This window comes from Hylobates moloch, unplaced genomic scaffold, assembly GCF_009828535.3.
Source record: "Hylobates moloch isolate HMO894 unplaced genomic scaffold, HMol_V3 SCAFFOLD_13, whole genome shotgun sequence".
In the NCBI taxonomy this organism is placed as follows: domain Eukaryota; kingdom Metazoa; phylum Chordata; class Mammalia; order Primates; family Hylobatidae; genus Hylobates; species Hylobates moloch.
The window spans coordinates 27,355,553-27,373,971 of record NW_026652288.1 but is presented as its reverse complement, the minus strand read 5'-3'; the positions used below and the strand labels follow the sequence as shown (position 1 = coordinate 27,373,971).

The 18,419-nt window shown below is 41.7% G+C and overlaps 2 protein-coding genes across 4 annotated transcripts in view; one reads left to right on the top strand and one right to left on the bottom strand.

Moving 5' to 3' along the window:
• The window catches only part of SLC4A1AP (solute carrier family 4 member 1 adaptor protein), a 30,294-nt gene extending 25,209 nt beyond the window's left edge, over positions 1-5,085 (bottom strand). Inside the window, exons 1-4 of the mRNA XM_032172563.2 lie at positions 4,312-5,085; positions 3,594-3,789; positions 1,530-1,652; positions 326-386 (exon numbers count right to left, since the gene is read on the bottom strand). Coding sequence (XP_032028454.1) covers positions 326-386; positions 1,530-1,652; positions 3,594-3,789; positions 4,312-4,974 — 1,043 coding nt within the window. The 5' untranslated portion in view covers positions 4,975-5,085. The remainder of the gene's footprint in view (positions 1-325; positions 387-1,529; positions 1,653-3,593; positions 3,790-4,311) is intronic.
• A 189-nt stretch (positions 5,086-5,274) lies between these two features.
• Positions 5,275-18,417, top strand: SUPT7L (SPT7 like, STAGA complex subunit gamma). 3 transcript variants are annotated; one of them, XM_032172570.2, is made up of 6 exons: positions 5,275-5,561; positions 6,602-6,704; positions 7,496-7,900; positions 11,540-11,864; positions 13,620-13,857; positions 15,455-18,417. In XM_032172570.2, the coding sequence occupies exons 2-6, from the start codon at positions 6,691-6,693 to the stop codon at positions 15,715-15,717; spliced, it is 1,245 nt and encodes a 414-aa protein (XP_032028461.1). In that variant the 5' UTR covers positions 5,275-5,561; positions 6,602-6,690; the 3' UTR covers positions 15,718-18,417. The 3 variants fall into 3 exon arrangements, with proteins under 3 accessions (XP_032028461.1, XP_032028462.1, XP_032028463.1); XM_032172571.2 differs by having other exon boundaries at positions 5,275-5,566; XM_032172572.2 differs by lacking the exon at positions 5,275-5,561 and having other exon boundaries at positions 7,283-7,900; positions 15,455-18,399.
• The last annotated feature ends 2 nt before the right edge of the window (positions 18,418-18,419 follow it).

Here is an 18,419-nt window from a genome sequence, read left to right as displayed (position 1 = left end):
GGAATTATAGCACAGCATTAAGCTCCAATTCTCACGAAAACTACTACTATGCTATGATAATAGTCATTTTTTTAGATGGCTTTTCAGTCCTTGAATCCATCTTGTTCTATCTTGCCAATGTTGGATTTAAAATATTTTCTTTCTATTTCTTACCCATCCCACCCTACTCTCCAATAATATAAGGGTTACTAAACTATGAAGGCTCAAATTTAGAAATAGCTTAAACTTAGATGAAAGTTACTCTTTGGGTTGTTATCTATAACCATACATTAAACCTGAAATTGGCCATTTTCCAGAAATGAACATTAATAAGAAAAGAACATACCTCACCCTGCAGAGCCAAGTGCTATGTCCCTGTTCATCAAATTCATATTCTAATTCTTCTCCTGTGGGAGAAAGACAAACAAAACAATTTTAATAGAATCCAAAAATTACTAGTTGATACAATGATAAATGAGAACAAACATTAAATGAGAACAAGTTCCTAGCAGTGGCTCATGCCTGTAATCCTAACACTTTGGGAGGCTGAGGCGGGATGATAGCTTGAGTTTAGGAGCGCAAGACCAGTCTGTGCAACATGGCAAAACCCCATCTCCACAAAAAATACAAAAATTAGCCGGACATGATGGTACGTGCCTTTTGTCCCAGCTACTATGGGGGCTAAGGCCGAAGCATAGCTTAAACCCAGGAGGTCAAGGTTGCAGTGAGCCAAGATTGCACCATTGCACTCTAGCCTGGGCGACAGAGTGAGACCCTGTCTCAAAAAAAGAATAAGTTCACATACCACACTGAATAATAAATTTCAATGCATTTCACTTCTCATTCCTAGGGATTATCATCTGATAATAAAATTAGAGTTAAGTCTGAGGCAGAGAAAAAAACAAACTCAGATCAAGGTAATCAATTCTCCATACATAGCTTTGTTCACTGTATAGTACCTTTCACTTTTATAAGTTGTAGATTTAAGTGGTTATTATAACACAGTTGCCTGGTTTTTAGAAGCACAGATATTAAGTGCATAGCTATTTCATATATTATTTATATATACATATAAAATACATAGATATACATACATATACACAGACATTCTCTCAAAGTATTTCTACCAAAACAATCCTCTAAGGAAAAAAAATTTTAAATCATATAATATAAAGTCAAAACCCATGTTAGGAATTACAAAAGATCAGGTGAATTCGGAATTTAAAAACTACAGGAAGTTGGCTCAATTTCCCCACCATCAAAGTCCAGGATCTTTTGAGAAGAATGAGATGAGTCAGGAAAAAGTATTTCCCTTTTTTAAGATAAGAAGAAAGACTAACAAGATTTTTATGATTTTTTTCCCTCTGCTATACTAATGAGGAATAATTTTCAAAATAAACCTAAAGCAACTGACCACAAGAGTAAAAAGTGAACAAGAAGGACAGCAATAAAATTATAGCATATCTTAGCATAAAGCTCAACCTGAAGCTCTAGAAAACCACACTGCTCTGGATATGTTTTAGTGGTAGGGTCAGAATCTGTTTTCATACCTTCTCGGTCAAAAAAGCCTTGGAGAGCCTTTTTGGGATCCTTTATATAAAAGGCCTCCCTTTCTTGCTGAAACTCTAAGACAATAGGGTTCTCTTCAGCATCATCCTCTACTGCATCTTCTCCTACAGGATATGGGAAAGAAAGAAAAGATAATCAGACATGAGAAGAGACTATTTGAATGATACCCACTATTCTTTCAGGCTGCATAAAGATATAGTTCAGGCTGGGCGTGGTGGCTCACGCCTGTAATCCCAGCACTTTGGGAGGCCGAGGTGGGTGGATCACAAGGTCAGGAGTTCGAGACCAGCTTGGCCAACATGGTGAAACCCCATCTCTACTAAAAATACAAAAACAAATTAGCTGGGCATAGTGGCGGGTATCTGTAATCCCAGCTACTCGGGAGGCTGAGGCAGGAGAATTGCTTGAACCTGGGAGGAAGAGGTTGTAGTAAGCCGAGATCGCACTACTGCACTCTAGCCCAAGTGACAGAGTGAGACTCCGTCTCAAAAAAAAAAAAAAGATATAGTTTATCTGTGACAAAAAATAATAAATACTTGCAGGGACAGGGGATGGAACAACCACAAAACCACCAGTATGAGCATATTCAGGTTTTCTAAATAGTGTGACAAGTCAAAACTTGTTTTCATGGCACCTTAATTTTTTTTTCTCCATCAGTATATTTTAAAAGTAAAACTACCTACCACATTGTGGAAAAAAATTAGAGCTCCTCAGCCTGGCATTCTTGTTCTCTCACACTCATATCTAACTTTCGTTCCCAATATAATTTCCTAATACTTCTTATATCTGCCAAATAGACTGGTCTACTCACAACTTCCTTAAAATCATCAATCCCTACCCTGAATACTAATCCCAATACTCAGCTTCATAAGGCTTTTCCTTTCCTTCAAGTTCCAGTTCAAAATCCTTATGCTTATAAAGTTTCCCTACGGACTGCGGTGGCTCACACCTGTAATCTCAACACTTTGGGAGGCCAAGGGGTGGGGGGGTGGATCACAAGGTCAGGAGTTCAAGACCAGCCTGGCCAATATGGTGAAACCTCATCTCTACTAAAATAAAAAAATAAAGTTTCCCAAAGATCTAAGTCAGTGCTGTCCAACGGAAATACAATGAAAGCTGTATGTGTCATCTTAAATTTTCTATTAGCCACATTAAAAAATTAAAAGGAAACAGGTAAAATTATTGTCATTTCAACATGTAATCAATATAAAAATATCATGAAAGAGGTTATTTTACATTCTTTTTTTCAGACTAAGTCTTTGAAATTCAGTGTGTATTTTGCATTTACAGCACATGTCAATTGGGACTAGCCACACTGCAAGTGCTCAGTAACCACATGTGGCTAGTGGCTACCATATCAGACAACACAGGTCTAAGTTCCTAGTGACTGTTCTCTCTTCTCCAAACTTTCACTCTAGCATACTTATGGTTTCTAGCTTTTGTTTGGCACTTAGCACAAGTAATTTCATAATTTTTCCTGTCTTCCCAACTATATATTAAGGCCATCTTCTACCTTTTTATACTCCCATCTCTTGAATATCCATTTTCTAAAATATCTGGTGTTAAAGAAAGTTTATTATTTTGGCTAAGGGACCAGCTTTCTCTGATTAGATATTCCACATTTCAGGATATTTTCACAAAGTACAAAAAATTCAAGAGAATATCCTATATTGAATAACATCCCATTTACTTGATTGAATAGAGTTCCATCCCCTCCAATGATAATCACATAGCGCAAGGTCAGTACTTAATAAATATAAAATTTTAGAATTGTAAAAATAATAATTTTATGCTTAGGACAAGTTTTGAACAAGACAGTGCATTAAAAACAAATTTTTAAAAAATCCAAAGTGCCTATAAGTCAATTTCTTTATATCAGTAAAGTTAATGAATCTCTCTGGGTTTTGGTTACCTCGTGCAAATTGTGTTTGCCCTATCTACCTCAAGGAGCCATGAAAAGCGGTATGATTTAAAAAAAACATTTAAGAGTACCACTAGTAATGAACTTAAAATATTAACCTCCGGCAGCAATTTTAATTTCTTACCCATTCCCCAGGTGCAACCCATCTCATCATCTTGGCTACCAGCATTTATCTTCCTTTCAGAGGTATCCATTTCCTCTTCTTCATCTGAGTCTTCTCCTAGCATCTTCTTCTCCAACAATATTTGTTGCTGCTTGCGCAGTTCCTTCAACTGTGTTACTGTTAACTCGGATTCTGCCTCTCGGTCTTCCTCTGGTCCCTGATGAACCAAGGAAAAAAAGGTTATTTATTTATTTAGAGACAGGGTCTTGCTCTGTCGCCTAGGCTTGACTGGAGTGCAGTGGCTGGAATACACCTCACTGCAGCCTTGACCTCCTGGGCTCGGGTGATCATCCCACCTCAGCCTCCCGAGTAGCTGGGACCATGATGCCTGGCTAATTTTTTTTTTTTTTAGAGACAGGGTCCTGCCATGTTGCCCAGCCTCCTCTCAAACTCCTGGGCTAAAGCGATCCTCCCGCCTGGGCCTCCCAAAGTGTTGGGATTACAGGCGCGAACCACCGCGCCTGGCCAAAAAAACAAGTTATTTTAGAGTTCGGGATTGTGAACGTGACTTTCAGAAATATAGCAATGTGCACAGCGGTCTGGAGATGATAGACCAGACTTGATTCCTTCACTTTTGTAATCCCTGAGTGGGAGATTCTTCTTCCTCATCAAAAGCTTAAGAAGCACAAGAACGCAGTCCAATGAGTCCGAGATTTCAATTCTAGGTTTTTCTACCTACCTGCAGGATAAAGAGCCGGGTGCTGCCTCCAAAGCGAACAACATGCCCAACGTGGACTCGACAGTAGGTGCGAGGTGGGATGCGAGTTTTGTTGAGAAAAGTGCCATGGGTGCTTCCCAGATCGTAGAGGTAGAAGCCCGGCCCGTTGCTGTCGCATTCTCCGTCAGGGCCGGACGCCCTGTGCTGCAGCACTGCGTGGTACCGAGACACCGAAGGGTGCTCCAGGCACACGTCGCAGCCAGCCAGCCTCCCGAAAAGGCAGTAACTCGTCCCTTTCAAGCTACGGGTGCCAAGGATAGTGCCGCCCTTCAGGGTCTCTAAGCTGTAGGGGGCTGTGGCAGGGCCACCCCATGGAGGCTCTTGGTAGGGGGGAGCCCGGACTGGACCGCCAGGGGAAGAAACCGCTGTTGGGGGGCGCGACTGCTCCTCCTGTAGACTCCTAAAATCCGCGCAGTCCGGCTGAGGAGGAGGGACGTCGGGCTCCCCAGAATTGGAGTCCTGCAACGCAGTGGGCCCTTCCTTCTGTACCTCCTCAGGGTTTGAAGAACTGGTGGCCGGGGCCTTACTCCGCGCCGCTGGGGGCACCGGCAGAGCTGGCTTCTTGAAGTCCCCACTGAGCTCTTGCGACGCCAGAGTCTCTGACTGAGAAAGAACGTCAGCCATCCTCAACCGGTGCAACCTCGAAATCCGCTCCTTCGAAACCTCACCCTTCGGTCTTCACGTTCCTGTCCACGTCCCACTCTCCCAAGCTCCCAGTGGCGTCTGTAGGCGGCGATGGTGAAGTTGCTCCTTCACGACCTGGAGCGTTGCAAAGTGGTGCTAACACGAGAAGGTCATAATACGAGAAAAACAAAACGGTTATCGGGATGCTGTGCAGAACGGGGACATATTTAGAGGTTACAACGGGATCGCAATGACTTCCTGTTGCATAGCTTGATTGAGAAGAAGCGCTTCCGGCGGTCTTAGATCACTAATCAACAAACCAACTTTCGGGGCTTGACGTGATCCTTGCCTCAGGCCTCTCGGGGTCCAGACAGCCGCCCAGCCCGCTCTGCGACGCAGCAGTGAATAGTGTGGTACCTCCTTGTCTCGGTTCAGGTCCAGACCTCCCCGTCTTCCGGCTGCCCTGAACATCAGGCGACCTCAGGACCCTGTGATTGGCGCCTGCGCCGGCCGACCGGGACCGAGGAAACCCCTGGAGGGACTTGGGCATTCCTTGGGCTCCGTGCCTGTTCTTCGTGCTCCTTTCGGTAAAGTAAGGGAAGAGGGCGACTTTTTTGTTATTTCGTTCATTCATTTATTTTTTTTCAAATTATTAAGGCAGAATAGTTTAGTGGTTAAGAGTGCAGACTCTGGAAACTGTCGATTTTTGACCGCGCCATTTGTGACATTGGACAAGACACTAGGCCTCAGCCCTCACTCTGAAAAATGGGGATAATAAGATTATTAGCTTCATAGGGTTGTTGGAAGAATTGAATCAAACAGTAAAGGCCAGCCAGACCGGTGGCTCATGCCTGTAATCCCAACATTTTGGGAGGCTGAGGCGGGAGGATTGCTTGAGCCCAGGAGTTCCAGAGGAGGCTGGGCAACATGGCAAGACCCTGTCTCGCCAAAAAAAAAAAAAAAAATCCAGGTTTGGTGGTGCACGCCTGTAGTCCCAGCTACTCCAGAGGCTGAGGTGGGAGGATTGCTTGGTCCCAGGAGGTTGAGGCTGCAGTGAACCATGACTGCACCACTGCACTCCAGCCTGGGCTACAGAGTGAAACCCTGTCTCAAAAAAGAAACAAACAAAAAAGGTGAAGTCTCGTATATAGTAAATATTCAACAAATGCCAGACATTTCTCTGTGCCTGGCTCTGTAACAAGACCATGGCCATAAGAAATAGACGGCAGAAAAAATCTATAGCGTTAAGTACTAATTAAAATCCAAGGATAAATGCTGTGACATAGACATGCAAAGCGTTGTGAGAACAGAGAAAGGAAGATGCACCGGTGAAGTGACGGAGGGTGGGGACTTAACGCTGTACTTAAAAGTGAATATGAGTCTGCCAGGGATGTGCAGGGTTGGCAGAGCATTTCTGGCAGAGTTCACAGCTGAAAGTGTCAACTGTGGAAATGTACAGCATTCTCAAGAAACTGAGTAGTATAATGTTGTTAGAACAAAGGTAATCATTTCACCCAGGAAACTCCTCCTTTGTGCTTCCACTACCCCAGGTCCATACACCTCTAGAACAGTAGTTACCACATTTCATATTGAAATATTCTGCTTCTGTTTCTCTTCCTCACTTCAGGGCAAGGATCTCACATTATCAGTCTTTGACCCACACAGAATGCCTGGCATTTGATAAATGTTTGTTGAACTTGAAGAGACATATAGACAATGAATCTGCAAAGGTGAGTTGAAACCAGATTGTGAATTTTGTTGAATGGTAAGCCAAGGAATTCTGACTTTTTCCAATAGGCAATGGGAAGCCATTAGATTTAAGTTTTAAAAAAGAGTAAGTCTAGCAGCAGTGTAGAGAATAGATTACATACAAAGAGAGACTGGAGGAAGGGATACCAATTAGAAGGCAGCAGAAATCTCTCACATTCTATATGTCAAAAGTTGAAAGCATAATGCCATTTAGATTAATGGTTCATAAATTTTTCCATCAGGACCATGCCTAAGACACACAGAATAAGAACCACTTCTTATTATCTTTAACCCTACTAGTTTTTCTCCTATTGATCCAGCACAGATGTATCAAGATACTTTATCATGCCTTGCTTATTGTTCAGGATTGAGCATGATGGTAGTTCTGGTAATGAGTTAGTGAGTGAGACGGGAAATAGGGATACTAGAGCTCCAGATGCTGTTGTAGCTATTGGTCCACTAATGACCCAAATTCTACCCTGTGGTTCAGTGTAGTAGGAATTGCCATAGGATGACAATAACCAGCATCTAACAGTTACATTTCTCTTAATTTGTTTAGGGAGAACATCTTTGGTCCTACAGTTTTGCTGACACTGATATTTTTCTAAGTGGTCACAGATAGCCTACTTTTTACATAAATAACTGGCTAGACCTCATATTTTTCACTACAGAAGCCTATAATCTAAAGTTGCCAGGATTTAAACACATTACTTTTAGGTTATTGTCTACATTTATCCTGAGACCTCTTCTCTTCTTATTCCAAAATGTTGAGATACTGGGGAGAGATACCAATATCATCAAGCCAGACCAACAGAAGTTCCTTCGATTTGCTCCCACGGGAGTTCCGTCTGGTGGAAGTCCATGACCCACCCTTGCACCAACCCTCAGCCAACAAGCCGAAGCCCCCCACTATGCTGGACATCCCCTCAGAGCCATGTAGTCTTACCATCCATACGATTCAGTTGATTCAGCACAACCGACGTCTTCGCAACCTTATTGCCACAGCTCAGGCCCAGAATCAGCAGCAGACAGAAGGTGTAAAAACTGAAGAGAGTGAACCTCTTCCCTCGTGCCCTGGGTCACCTCCTCTCCCTGATGACCTCCTGCCTTTAGATTGTAAGAATCCCAATGCACCATTCCAGATCTGGCACAGTGACCCAGAGAGTGACTTTTATCGGTAAGGCAAGGCTTTGCTGTATCTTACTTTTCTCAAGTCATCTTCCCAACAACCCTGTTAAGCCTATAATAGCACTTCTATTTTCATGCGAGGAAACTGAGGATAAGAGTAATTGACGGCCAAGGTTTCTCAGGTAATTAGTGGGATGTCTAAGTTTTGAATGCCAGTCTTCAGAATTCACGGTCTGTATTTTTTAATTTTTTGAGTGCTTACTATGTGCCAAGCACTTCATTAGGAGCAGGGTAATACACTGGTATGTAAAAAAGGCCATGGCCTCATAGTTCTTAGGATCTAGTCTTTCTATTTAATATAAAAAAAAAACTTACAGGTTTAGCTCATTGTCTTCAAATTAGGATTCATGGACTTACTCTGGTATTTTTAGGAATCCACAAGTCTGTACAAGAATCTTTAAATTGTGTGTTTTCATTTTGATAACATAGTTCAAGAAATAATAATATAAGCTGAGCACAGTGGCTCACGCCTGTAACCCCAACACTTTGGGAAGCCACGGTGGGTGGATCACTTAAGGCCGGGAGTTCAAAATCAGCCTGGCCAACATGGTGAAACCCCATCTGTACTAAAAATACAAAAATTAGTCAGGTGTAGTGGCACACATCTGTAGTCCCAGCTACTCGGGAGGCTGAGGCACAAGAATCACTTGAACCCAGGGGAGGCAGAGATTGCAGATCACTCCACTGCACTCCAGCCTGGGTGACTGAGTGAGACCCTGTCTGAAAAAAAAAAAAAAAAAAGAAAGAAATAATAATATAAAAATGTTATTGATCCTTGCTACTCAATATCTGGTCCAAGATCTGCAGCATCAACATTACCTGGGAGTTTTTTAGAAATGCAGAATCTCAGGCCTCACCCAGTCCTGCTGAATCAGAATCTGCATTTTAACAAGATCTCCAGGAGATTTGTATGTGCATTTAAGTTTGAGAAGCCCTGCTCCACATCCTCTGAACGGGACTGCCTTATAACCTAGAGCGGCTACTAGATGTCAGTGTGCAAGTTGTATTTAATGCCAAACAATTACTTTTTTTCTTTTCATTTTGAAATTTGCCAAACCTACAGAAATGTGTAATAGTCAACAAACATCCAAATACCTTCACCATGATTCACCAATGTTTAACATTTTGCCACATTTACTTTCTCACATATGTGTGTGTATACACATATATACACACATATAAAAACATACATATATGCATACTTGTATATGCACACATTTTTCCCCCAAACATTTTAAAGTAAGTTGCAGACTTCACCATATTTCACCCCTAAATTCCTCAGCATGCATATCCTAAGAATAAGGAAATTTTCCTGCATAATCATAATACCATTACCAAAGTAAATGAAGATTAAGTACCACTTAATAAGTTCATATTCACATTCTTCCAATTATCTTTCGTAAAGACCTTTACAAAAGATCTTTTGTAAATATCTTTTCCCTCAAGTCCAGGATCTAACAAAGATTCATGCATTGTACCTGGTTGTTATGCCTCTTTAGAGTCTTTTATGAGTTCAGGTCACTTGTAGAATGTCCCAATTACTGGATTTGCTGATTATTTCCTCAAGATCAGATTCAGATTAAATATGTTTGGCAAGAATACTACAGAAGTGATATTATATGTTATTTATTACATCTATCTGTTGCTGATAATACGATTTTAGTGGTTCCCAAACTAATGAGTAAAGTACAGAAATAGACTAACTACACAGGGGTTGCATTGCAGTTGGGCCAGGTGAAGGCCAGATTATATCAAGGTCCATTGTAATCAAAGGTTCTGAAGTCACTGGAATAATGAAAAGGGGAGGCATAACTGTGTTATTACATGCACAGCATATGCTGGCATAGACAGGCCCAACTCAAAAAACTTTCTCTGTGGTGATCAATACTGTATTCACATATTGAGGGCAATTTAATTCAACAATATAATGTTATCTATCATATTAAATTGATGCTGTTTATTCATTTTTAGTTTTGTATCAAATTTATATAGTAAGAGCCATGACCATCAAAAGTTTGTACCTGGTTTTATTTTATACATATTTAAGAAACTGTACAACAAAAATAATTTGCGTCAGTTATGAGGGCACCAAAAAATTATTTTCCTTTGAAAGAGGTCCAGATATTATTCTAGGAAAGTGATATTGGTTTAGTTGTCTCTGTTTATTAGGTACTTATGAGGCCTTTAGCTTTTGGCCCAGAGACACTGGCCGTGGAAATGATGAAGATAGTAAATGAAAAGTTACTTGGCAATTAGTTATCTTATTCTCAAACTATTATGTAAACTGCAGTAGTTGCTATTGAACAGGTCAGAGTTTAGTGGGTGGATAACCCCTCAGGCACTTTTGTACAGTGCGTGATGACACATGCCAAGTACGAACCAAGGAAAAATGATTTTCTGTGCTCTATTTTATTTTTATTGGTAAAATAAATTCCTTTGTCAGGGGTAGGCAGAAGCCAGTAGGAAATTTCAAGAGACAGGTAAATTATTAAAAGCTTCTTAAGTTATTTTTAGATCAAATAGCTTTCTTAAATTTTTTCTTGGAAAATTAAGATTTCTGCAGTAGTGATTAGGGGCAAAATGGTGTATTATGCAGGATACGGTTTCTGGAGTCAGAAGCTTTACCACTTACTAATTACATGTAAACAAATTTTGGCAAGTCAGCCCTTCTGAACCTCAGTTTCCTCTCCTGGCAAATAGAAATAATAATAATACAGACACTACCCGTTGCACAACACAGGATAGGATGAAAATGCTTTGTAAGCTATATACGTTTTAAATTGCTTTTATAAAATTGAGTTGACTTCCCTGTTTTGAAATGGTCCCTTGTAATTTTATAAGAATCTAAGAATCTTAAACTCCTGGCAAGCTGTGAAGAATCTCTTTATTGGAACTGTGAATTTCTAAAAGTTTGTATTAATATATTGCCCAGGCCGGGCGCGGTGGCTCACGCTTGTAATCCCAGCACTTTGGGAGGCCGAGGTGGGCGGATCACGAGGTCGGGAGATCGAGACCACGGTGAAACCCCGTCTCTACTAAAAATACAAAAAATTAGCCGGGCGTGGTGGCGGGCGCCTGTAGTCCCAGCTACTCGGAGAGGCTGAGGCAGGAGAATGGCGTGAACCCGGGAGGCGGAGCTTGCAGTGAGCCGAGATTGCGCCACTGCACTCCAGCCTGGGCGATAGAGCGAGACTCCATCTCAAAAAAAAAAAAAAAAAAAAAAAAAAAAAATATTGCCCAGCATGTATGAAAACTAGGTTGTGGTAAAATAATTAGAGCATCATTGAGCAGTGTCTGGGCTATACTATTAAACTTAATCCTAAAAGTGATCAAAATTGAACACTTGATAGAAGGAAACTTTCTTTTCACTAGATATCCTTTTGGATTGTGTACTATAGACATGTATTGCCTATTCAAACTATGTCTTTGGAGGAGCTCAAAGATACGACCATGGGTTGCTAAGACATGCCCAGATAGCAGCAGGATGAAACTGAGCTATGTAACTTGGATGGAATTTCCCTGGAAAGCTAGGCCAGTGGCTTGACTGGAATTGTAAAACTCCTGGGGAGACAGGAGAGGTCAACCCTTTGCAAGAACATTAATAACACCACCGTATGTCCACTTTCAGTGGAAAAGGGGAACCTGTGACTGAACTCAGCTGGCACTCCTGTCGGCAGCTCCTCTACCAGGCAGTGGCTACAATCCTGGCCCACGCGGGCTTTGACTGTGCTAATGAGAGTGTCCTGGAGACCCTAACTGATGTGGCACATGAGTATTGCCTTAAGTTTACCAAGCTGCTGCGTTTTGCTGTGGACCGGGAGGCCCGGCTGGGACAGACTCCTTTTCCTGATGTGATGGAGCAGGTATTCCATGAAGTGGGTATTGGCAGTGTGCTCTCCCTCCAGAAGTTCTGGCAGCACCGCATCAAGGACTATCACAGTTACATGCTACAGGTGAGGTGACCCTGTTGAAAAGTGGGCACAGATGTCTGTGCAGTCTAGGAGTGTTCAGCAGGATCCCACAACACTTGGTCTAGAGTGCAGAGCACAGTCTTGGAACAGAGTGAACTTAACATACTTTTATGATGGCCCTAGCGATTTTCCTGGCCAAATACCATGGTTCTCCTTTAGTCAGTGAACGGCCACATTCACTGATACTTCCTCTGGAAGAAACTATCCACAAGTATATGGAATCTGAGAGAATGCAGTTAGTCTGATTTTATTCAGCAAGTATTTATTGAGTGCCTGTTGAGAGTCGAGCATTGTGGGATTCAGCAGTTACTAAGTTACCTGAGCTTACATTGTTTTTGAAGGGAGACAAACACAAGTCAACAAATAACGATCAAAACAATTTCAGGAGCTGGGCATGATGGCACATGCCTGTAATCCCAGCTACTTGGGAAGCTGAGGTGGGAGGATTGCTTGAGGCCAGGAGTTCAAGACCAGCCTGGACAATATAGTGAGCCCCCCATCTCTACAGAAAATTAAAAAATAAAAATGAGCTGGACATAGTAGTTCATGCCTGTGGTCTCAGCTACTCGGGAGTGTGAGGTGGGAAGATCACTTGAGACCAGGAAGTTAAGGCTGCTGTGAGCCATGATTGTGCCATTGCACTCCAACCTGGGTGACAGGAGCAAGACCCTGTCTAAAAAAAAAAAAAAGAGAACACAGACCTACTGACAATCCTGCCTCAGCCTCTCAAGCAGCTAATATAATGGTTTGACTGGAATTGTAATATATATATCTAATATAGCTGCTTGGGAGGTTGAGGTGGGAGGACTGTTTGAGGTCAGAAGTTTAAGACCAGCCTGGGCAACATAGCAAGACCCTGTCTCTAAGCACATACTCAAAAAAATACAATTTTGGATAATGTTAAGTACTATGAAAAAAACAGAGTAAAATGATATTGCCTGGAGGATGGGTTGGCGGGGGGTGATGATTTTGGTTGGAACCAGAAATATCTAATCTCTTCAGCCCTTGTGCTCTTAAGTCATTTGTTCACTGTTTCAGTTTCTGCAGGTCTAAAATATGATTAGGAATTTTTAACACCCAAGAAAAAAGTCTTTGCTAAGTGATCCAGATTTCCCACACCATTGATTATTCACCTAGGATACATATATCAACTTTTTTTTCCTTTTTTTTAGACAGGGTTGCCTGGGCTGGAGTGCAGTGGCACAATCACAGCTCACTACAAGTGATCCTTCCACCTCAGCCTCCCAAGTAGCTGAGACCATAGATGTGAACCACCATGCCCAGCTCTTTTTTTTTTTTTTTTTTTTTTTGGTATAGATGGGGTCTCACTAGATACTGCCCAAGCTGGTCTCAGACTCCTAGGCTCAAGTGGTCCTCCCGCCTTGGCCTCCCAAAGTACTGGGATGACAGGTGTGAATGACCGTGCCCAGCCTACTGTTAATTTTTATAGCCAAAAAAATGTAATCTTTTGTCCCAGTTCTGTTTTGACACATTTTTTTACCTTTATGTAACTTTTAATTAATGACATACACATTCTCTGCCAAACCAATTTTCTTTACGTATCTCTATCACTCATAAATGCAAACTCAACACCTTAAACAAATCCCTTCCGTTGGCAGTGAATGTTTTAAAATTCTGTTATTCATGTTCTGTTGGCTTTTCCATGGGATGTCACAAACTGACTATCCAACTTGCGTTTAACATTTCCTTGGAAAGTTGACTCTTGCTTGCCAACAGATTAGTAAGCAACTCTCTGAAGAATATGAAAGGATTGTCAATCCTGAGAAGGCCACAGAGGACGCTAAACCTGTGAAGATCAAGGAGGAACCTGTGAGCGACATCACCTTTCCTGTCAGTGAGGAGCTGGAGGCTGATCTTGCTTCTGGAGACCAGTCACTGCCTATGGGAGTGCTTGGGGCTCAGAGTGAACGCTTCCCATCTAACCTGGAGGTTGAAGCTTCACCACAAGCTTCAAGTAAGACAAATAAACTTACTCACTTTGATTCTGGGAATTCTGCCAATTTCAGTACTTTTTGCTTTTTGGAATCAAGCTCAAGAGGTAGAAGAACAAAAGCAGCAGTGGGCAGAATGGAAAGTCCTAAAACGAATACTGTTTCACCTATCTAGAGATCCCAGCATTCTTCTCTTTCTAATTAGTGAAGAGAGGATTAGCACAGCTTTATAGGTATTCTTTAAAATAATCCCTAGTTAAGATGTAGATGCAATATGTGTTGTCACGTTGATTACCAAGGCTGATTTAGCTGATCCAGCTGGTTGGGAAGATATCCCCTTCCTCCTCTAGTATTTATTTTTAGTATTCTCTATTGGTCCTTCCTGATGCTTGTACTTCATTCAATAAGACAGCTGCCAGATAGATGGGGGAGTGTTAATTGCTCAAGGATGTTCTGAGTTTGGCTTCCCTGCTAGAGTATTCTAACAAATTGAAGATGAAAGACATTGAAATAGGGCCTCCAGCCGGGTGCAGTGGCTCACACCTGTAATCTCAGCACTTTGGGAGGCTGAGGCAGGCGGATCACGAGGTCAGGAGATTGAGACCACCCTGGCTAACATGGTGAAATCCTTTCTCTACTAAAAATACAAAAAATTTGCTGGGCGTGGTGGTGGGCACCTGTAGTCCCAGCTACCCAGGAGGCTGAGGCAGGAGAATGGCGTGAACCTGGGAGGCGGAGCTTGCAGTGAGCCGAGATCGCACCACTGCACTCCAGCCTGGGCGACAGAGCGAGACTCTGTCTCAAAAAAAAAGAAATAGGGCTTCCCAGTTAGAGGTAGCTGGCTTCTTTTTCCAGACTCTGTGATTACCTTAGGAGCCAGGACAACTGACTGGTTACGTGTCAGCTGGGTTACAAATTAGTCTGGGCACTCAGTTGTTTACAGTCATCAATGCACAAATGACTCAAAGAGCAAATCCTCAAATGTGGTGTAAATGGAATTAGGTCATACTTTTAAAAGTGTTGGGCAGAGAGCCTTTCACTATGGAAGAATAACCATAAGAGAACAGCATTGCTAGACTACATAGAGAGATGCGAGGGCCAAAGAGATTGTTGCGGACTTTGGGACCATGTCTCTTCAAAGGAGACCAGGTAGAGAACTGCTGTTAGCATTATGTAGTGACCATTAACTTTTTTCATAATGCGAGAGATGACCAGAGACCCAAACAAAGGCAGGAAAACAAGATGGCCCCATAAAAGAAGGAAGGACAGGCAAACTAAACAACTGAACAAGTCCTGTGGTTGTGCATGTCTTTGGGCCGTGAGACAGGGGATCTTTCCACCTGCCTAGTTTCATGTCCCTGGTTTAGGGAAAATGGGGGTGGGTGAGGTAGAGGAAAGAAAGGTAGAAGAAATGGAAAAGAAGATAATCAGAGCTGGTGATTTTTTGGGATGGTTAACTTTTTGAAGCAGAGAATAACAACCCTATTCTCCAGCCAAGTACAGAATCTGTGAAAACTGTGCTCAAAGAATATTAGTTGGTTCTGAGTGATATATTTACTCTTTGTTCTACACTTGCCTACACATATACACTTGGTATATGTCCATCTTTCCTGTTTCTAGGTGCAGAGGTAAATGCTTCTCCTCTTTGGAATCTGGCCCATGTGAAAATGGAGCCTCAAGAGACTGAAGAAGGCAATGTCTCTGGGCATGGTGTGCTGGGCAGCGATGTCTTCGAGGAGCCCATGTCAGGCATGAGTGAAGCTGGGATTCCTCAGAGCCCTGATGACTCAGATAGCAGCTATGGTTCCCACTCCACTGACAGCCTCATGGGGTCCTCCCCTGTTTTCAACCAGCGCTGCAAGAAGAGGATGAGGAAAATATAACAGGAAAAGAGGGAATTTTTTTGTCCAGCCCTACTAGACCCAACAGAAAAGGTCTTTGTATTAGAATCTGTTTCCATAAAAATTGATTTGACTCCTGTTCTTAAACACAAGTGGTTTTTCCTAATTCCAAAGGAACTGGATGTCAGCAAACAAGGTTGCATTTTACTTTTGCATCCAGTTTTTATAGTTTTCCACAACCAAGCCACCCTTCACAGATTAAAATATGATGCTGGCATGGCAATCAGACCAAAGCACTGTCCCCAATTGTTGTCTTAACTATGACTAGACGTGTTACTTAGCTTCTCTATAGCCATTTATCTTGTACAACTGAGAAGAATCATACTTCTTTGACCTACCTTATAGAGATGTGAGGATTTAGATGTTTGCTAACTTCAAAACTGTGCTTGAATAGACTCATAATATATGCTTATATCAGATGTCAGTTTTCATTTAACTTGACTCATTTTTGGCTCAGGTCATTGGGAACCCATTACTAATACCTAACAGGAAATAGCTAAACACAACACACCTTATCTATTAGTCGCCTTCTTAAAACTGTTTTTGCTACTTTTGAAGTGTCTTATTTATAAGATCAGAGGTCTATGGCGACATAACTTTTTTGCTTAGACAGCTCTCTATCTCATCCACTTATTTTCTTCTCTAGACTTATTCCATCTCTCCTCATCCTTTTGCCTTTGTTATTTCTGCTCAGACTCACATACTTTCACCATATACATATTTTCGATTGTTTCTTTCCCTTTCTCCTTTGTGAGCAAAGCAAACAAGTACTGTCCAAGGACAGCCTTGTGCATATTTCATTTGTTGCATTTGCTTGGTCATCAGAGGACAGCAGTCCATTAAGCACACTTTGCTTCTGCTACTGTAAAGGCAGCCTTTAAAGCATAGCAATATGCACCTTTCAACTTTACATCATGTCCTGAACAACATAACTGTGGTTACTCATCCATCAGACTATCTGCATATATAAGTATTGAATCAGTATGTATATTAAGTAAATGATGAAGCACTGTAGTGATTAGCAATCATTAGCAAATGTGTTGCTTCATGCCTTGGTGATGGATGCCAGCATGTTAAACTGCTGAAGTTTGGTTTTCTGATGCAGAATACATCTTGTAAAATTTAGACCACTCCTTTAATACAGACCAAAATAAGGCATAGCTTTAATTCATTATTGAATGCCTTAAATGTCCCGGGTATTGAGAATAAATGAATATGATAGAAATAAAATGAGGTTATAGTTTAACATATAATTTTAAATTTGCCAATTGTAACTCTTTAGCACATTTCTCTAAACCCCTTCTGTCACAGTCTTTTTTTAAATTTATTTATTTATTTTTGAGATGGAGTCTTGCTCTGTCGCCCAGGCTGGAGTGCAAATGGTGCAATCTCGGCTCACTGCAACCTCCACCTCCTGGGTTCAAGTGATTCTCCTGCCTCAGCCTCCTGAGTAGCTGGGATTACACGCACGTGCCACCACACCCAGCTAATTTTTGCATTTTTAGTAGAGATGAGGTTTCACCATGTTGGCCAGGCTGGTCTCAAACTCCTGACCTCAGCTGATCTGCCCGCCTCAGGCTCCCAAAGTGCTGGGATTACAGGCGTGAGCCACTGCACCTGGTCTCTGTTGCAGTCTTATCTTCATTTTCCTTTGTTAGTAATGAAAGTGGCGATTAGGCAGTTAGTTTCCATAAAGTGGCCATCTGGGAATTTATTTCATTCATCCAGCAAACATTGAGTACCAATTATTTGCTAGGTCCTGTGCAAGGAATACAAAGATGGTTAAGACTTAACTCCGTACCCTTTTGGAGTACTTGGAAGTAACTTGGAAGACAAGTTATTCTGTAAGGAAGATAAAGCATTCAAAAGTACTACAGAGAAAAACCAAGTATGCTTGAGTTTTGCTTTGCGAATGTTCTCCTCTTAAAGAATAGTTTCAAATTTTGAGACCAGTGGTTCCCACTAAGTATAGAACACTGAAATTAATACTTCATAATAAAACATTTTATTGCTGCAGAATGTTAAACTGCAGAACAGGCACCAGATGGTCAAGACGAGGGTAATGTGAGAAGGCAAATGATGTGAGGATTAGTATCTGAGATTCACCTGGTCTGGAATTATGTCATAGGCTACCATGCATCAGAATCACATGGAGGGCTTTCTAAAACAGACTGCTCGGCCCCACTCCCAGGGTTTCTGAGTTCATAGGTTTTAAGAGGTGAGTTGAACAATTCCCCAGATGATGCTGATGCTCCTGGTCCACACTGTGAGAACCACTAAGTTGGAGTACTGACAGAGATAAAATTCCTTGAAAGAAATGTACTGTTTTAAGATACTGTAAAATGTGGAGGCAGGGCAAATGTTTATAAGGGCTGTTATGTATGAAATGTGCCTCTGACCCAAATCCACGGCCTTTGCGAAAATCACCAAGGAGACTTTGCATTAAGTTCAGAGTACAATAAAAAACTGGGCCTAGCTCTGTATTTACTCAGTATGTGCACGTGGGAAACTTAGTAAAATATCACCTCCTTATTGAGACAAGTTTGGACATGTGGCCTTAAGCCTCTGTTGAACAGGAGAAGTGAAGCTATTTGCAATTTTAATTTTCTAATTTGAAATCATGACAAGCAGTTTTACAACAAAGTTAAAATTAAAAACTCTTTATCCAAGTCACCAGTGAAACA

What these genes read in the sequence shown, in the direction of transcription:
- SUPT7L (XM_032172570.2), top strand. An exon ending in CCAGAGAGTGACTTTTATCG is followed by an intron (nt 7,901 to 11,539) that starts GTAAGGCAAGGC and finishes GTCCACTTTCAG; the next exon opens with TGGAAAAGGGGAACCTGTGA. An exon ending in AGCTTCACCACAAGCTTCAA is followed by an intron (nt 13,858 to 15,454) that starts GTAAGACAAATA and finishes TCCTGTTTCTAG; the next exon opens with GTGCAGAGGTAAATGCTTCT.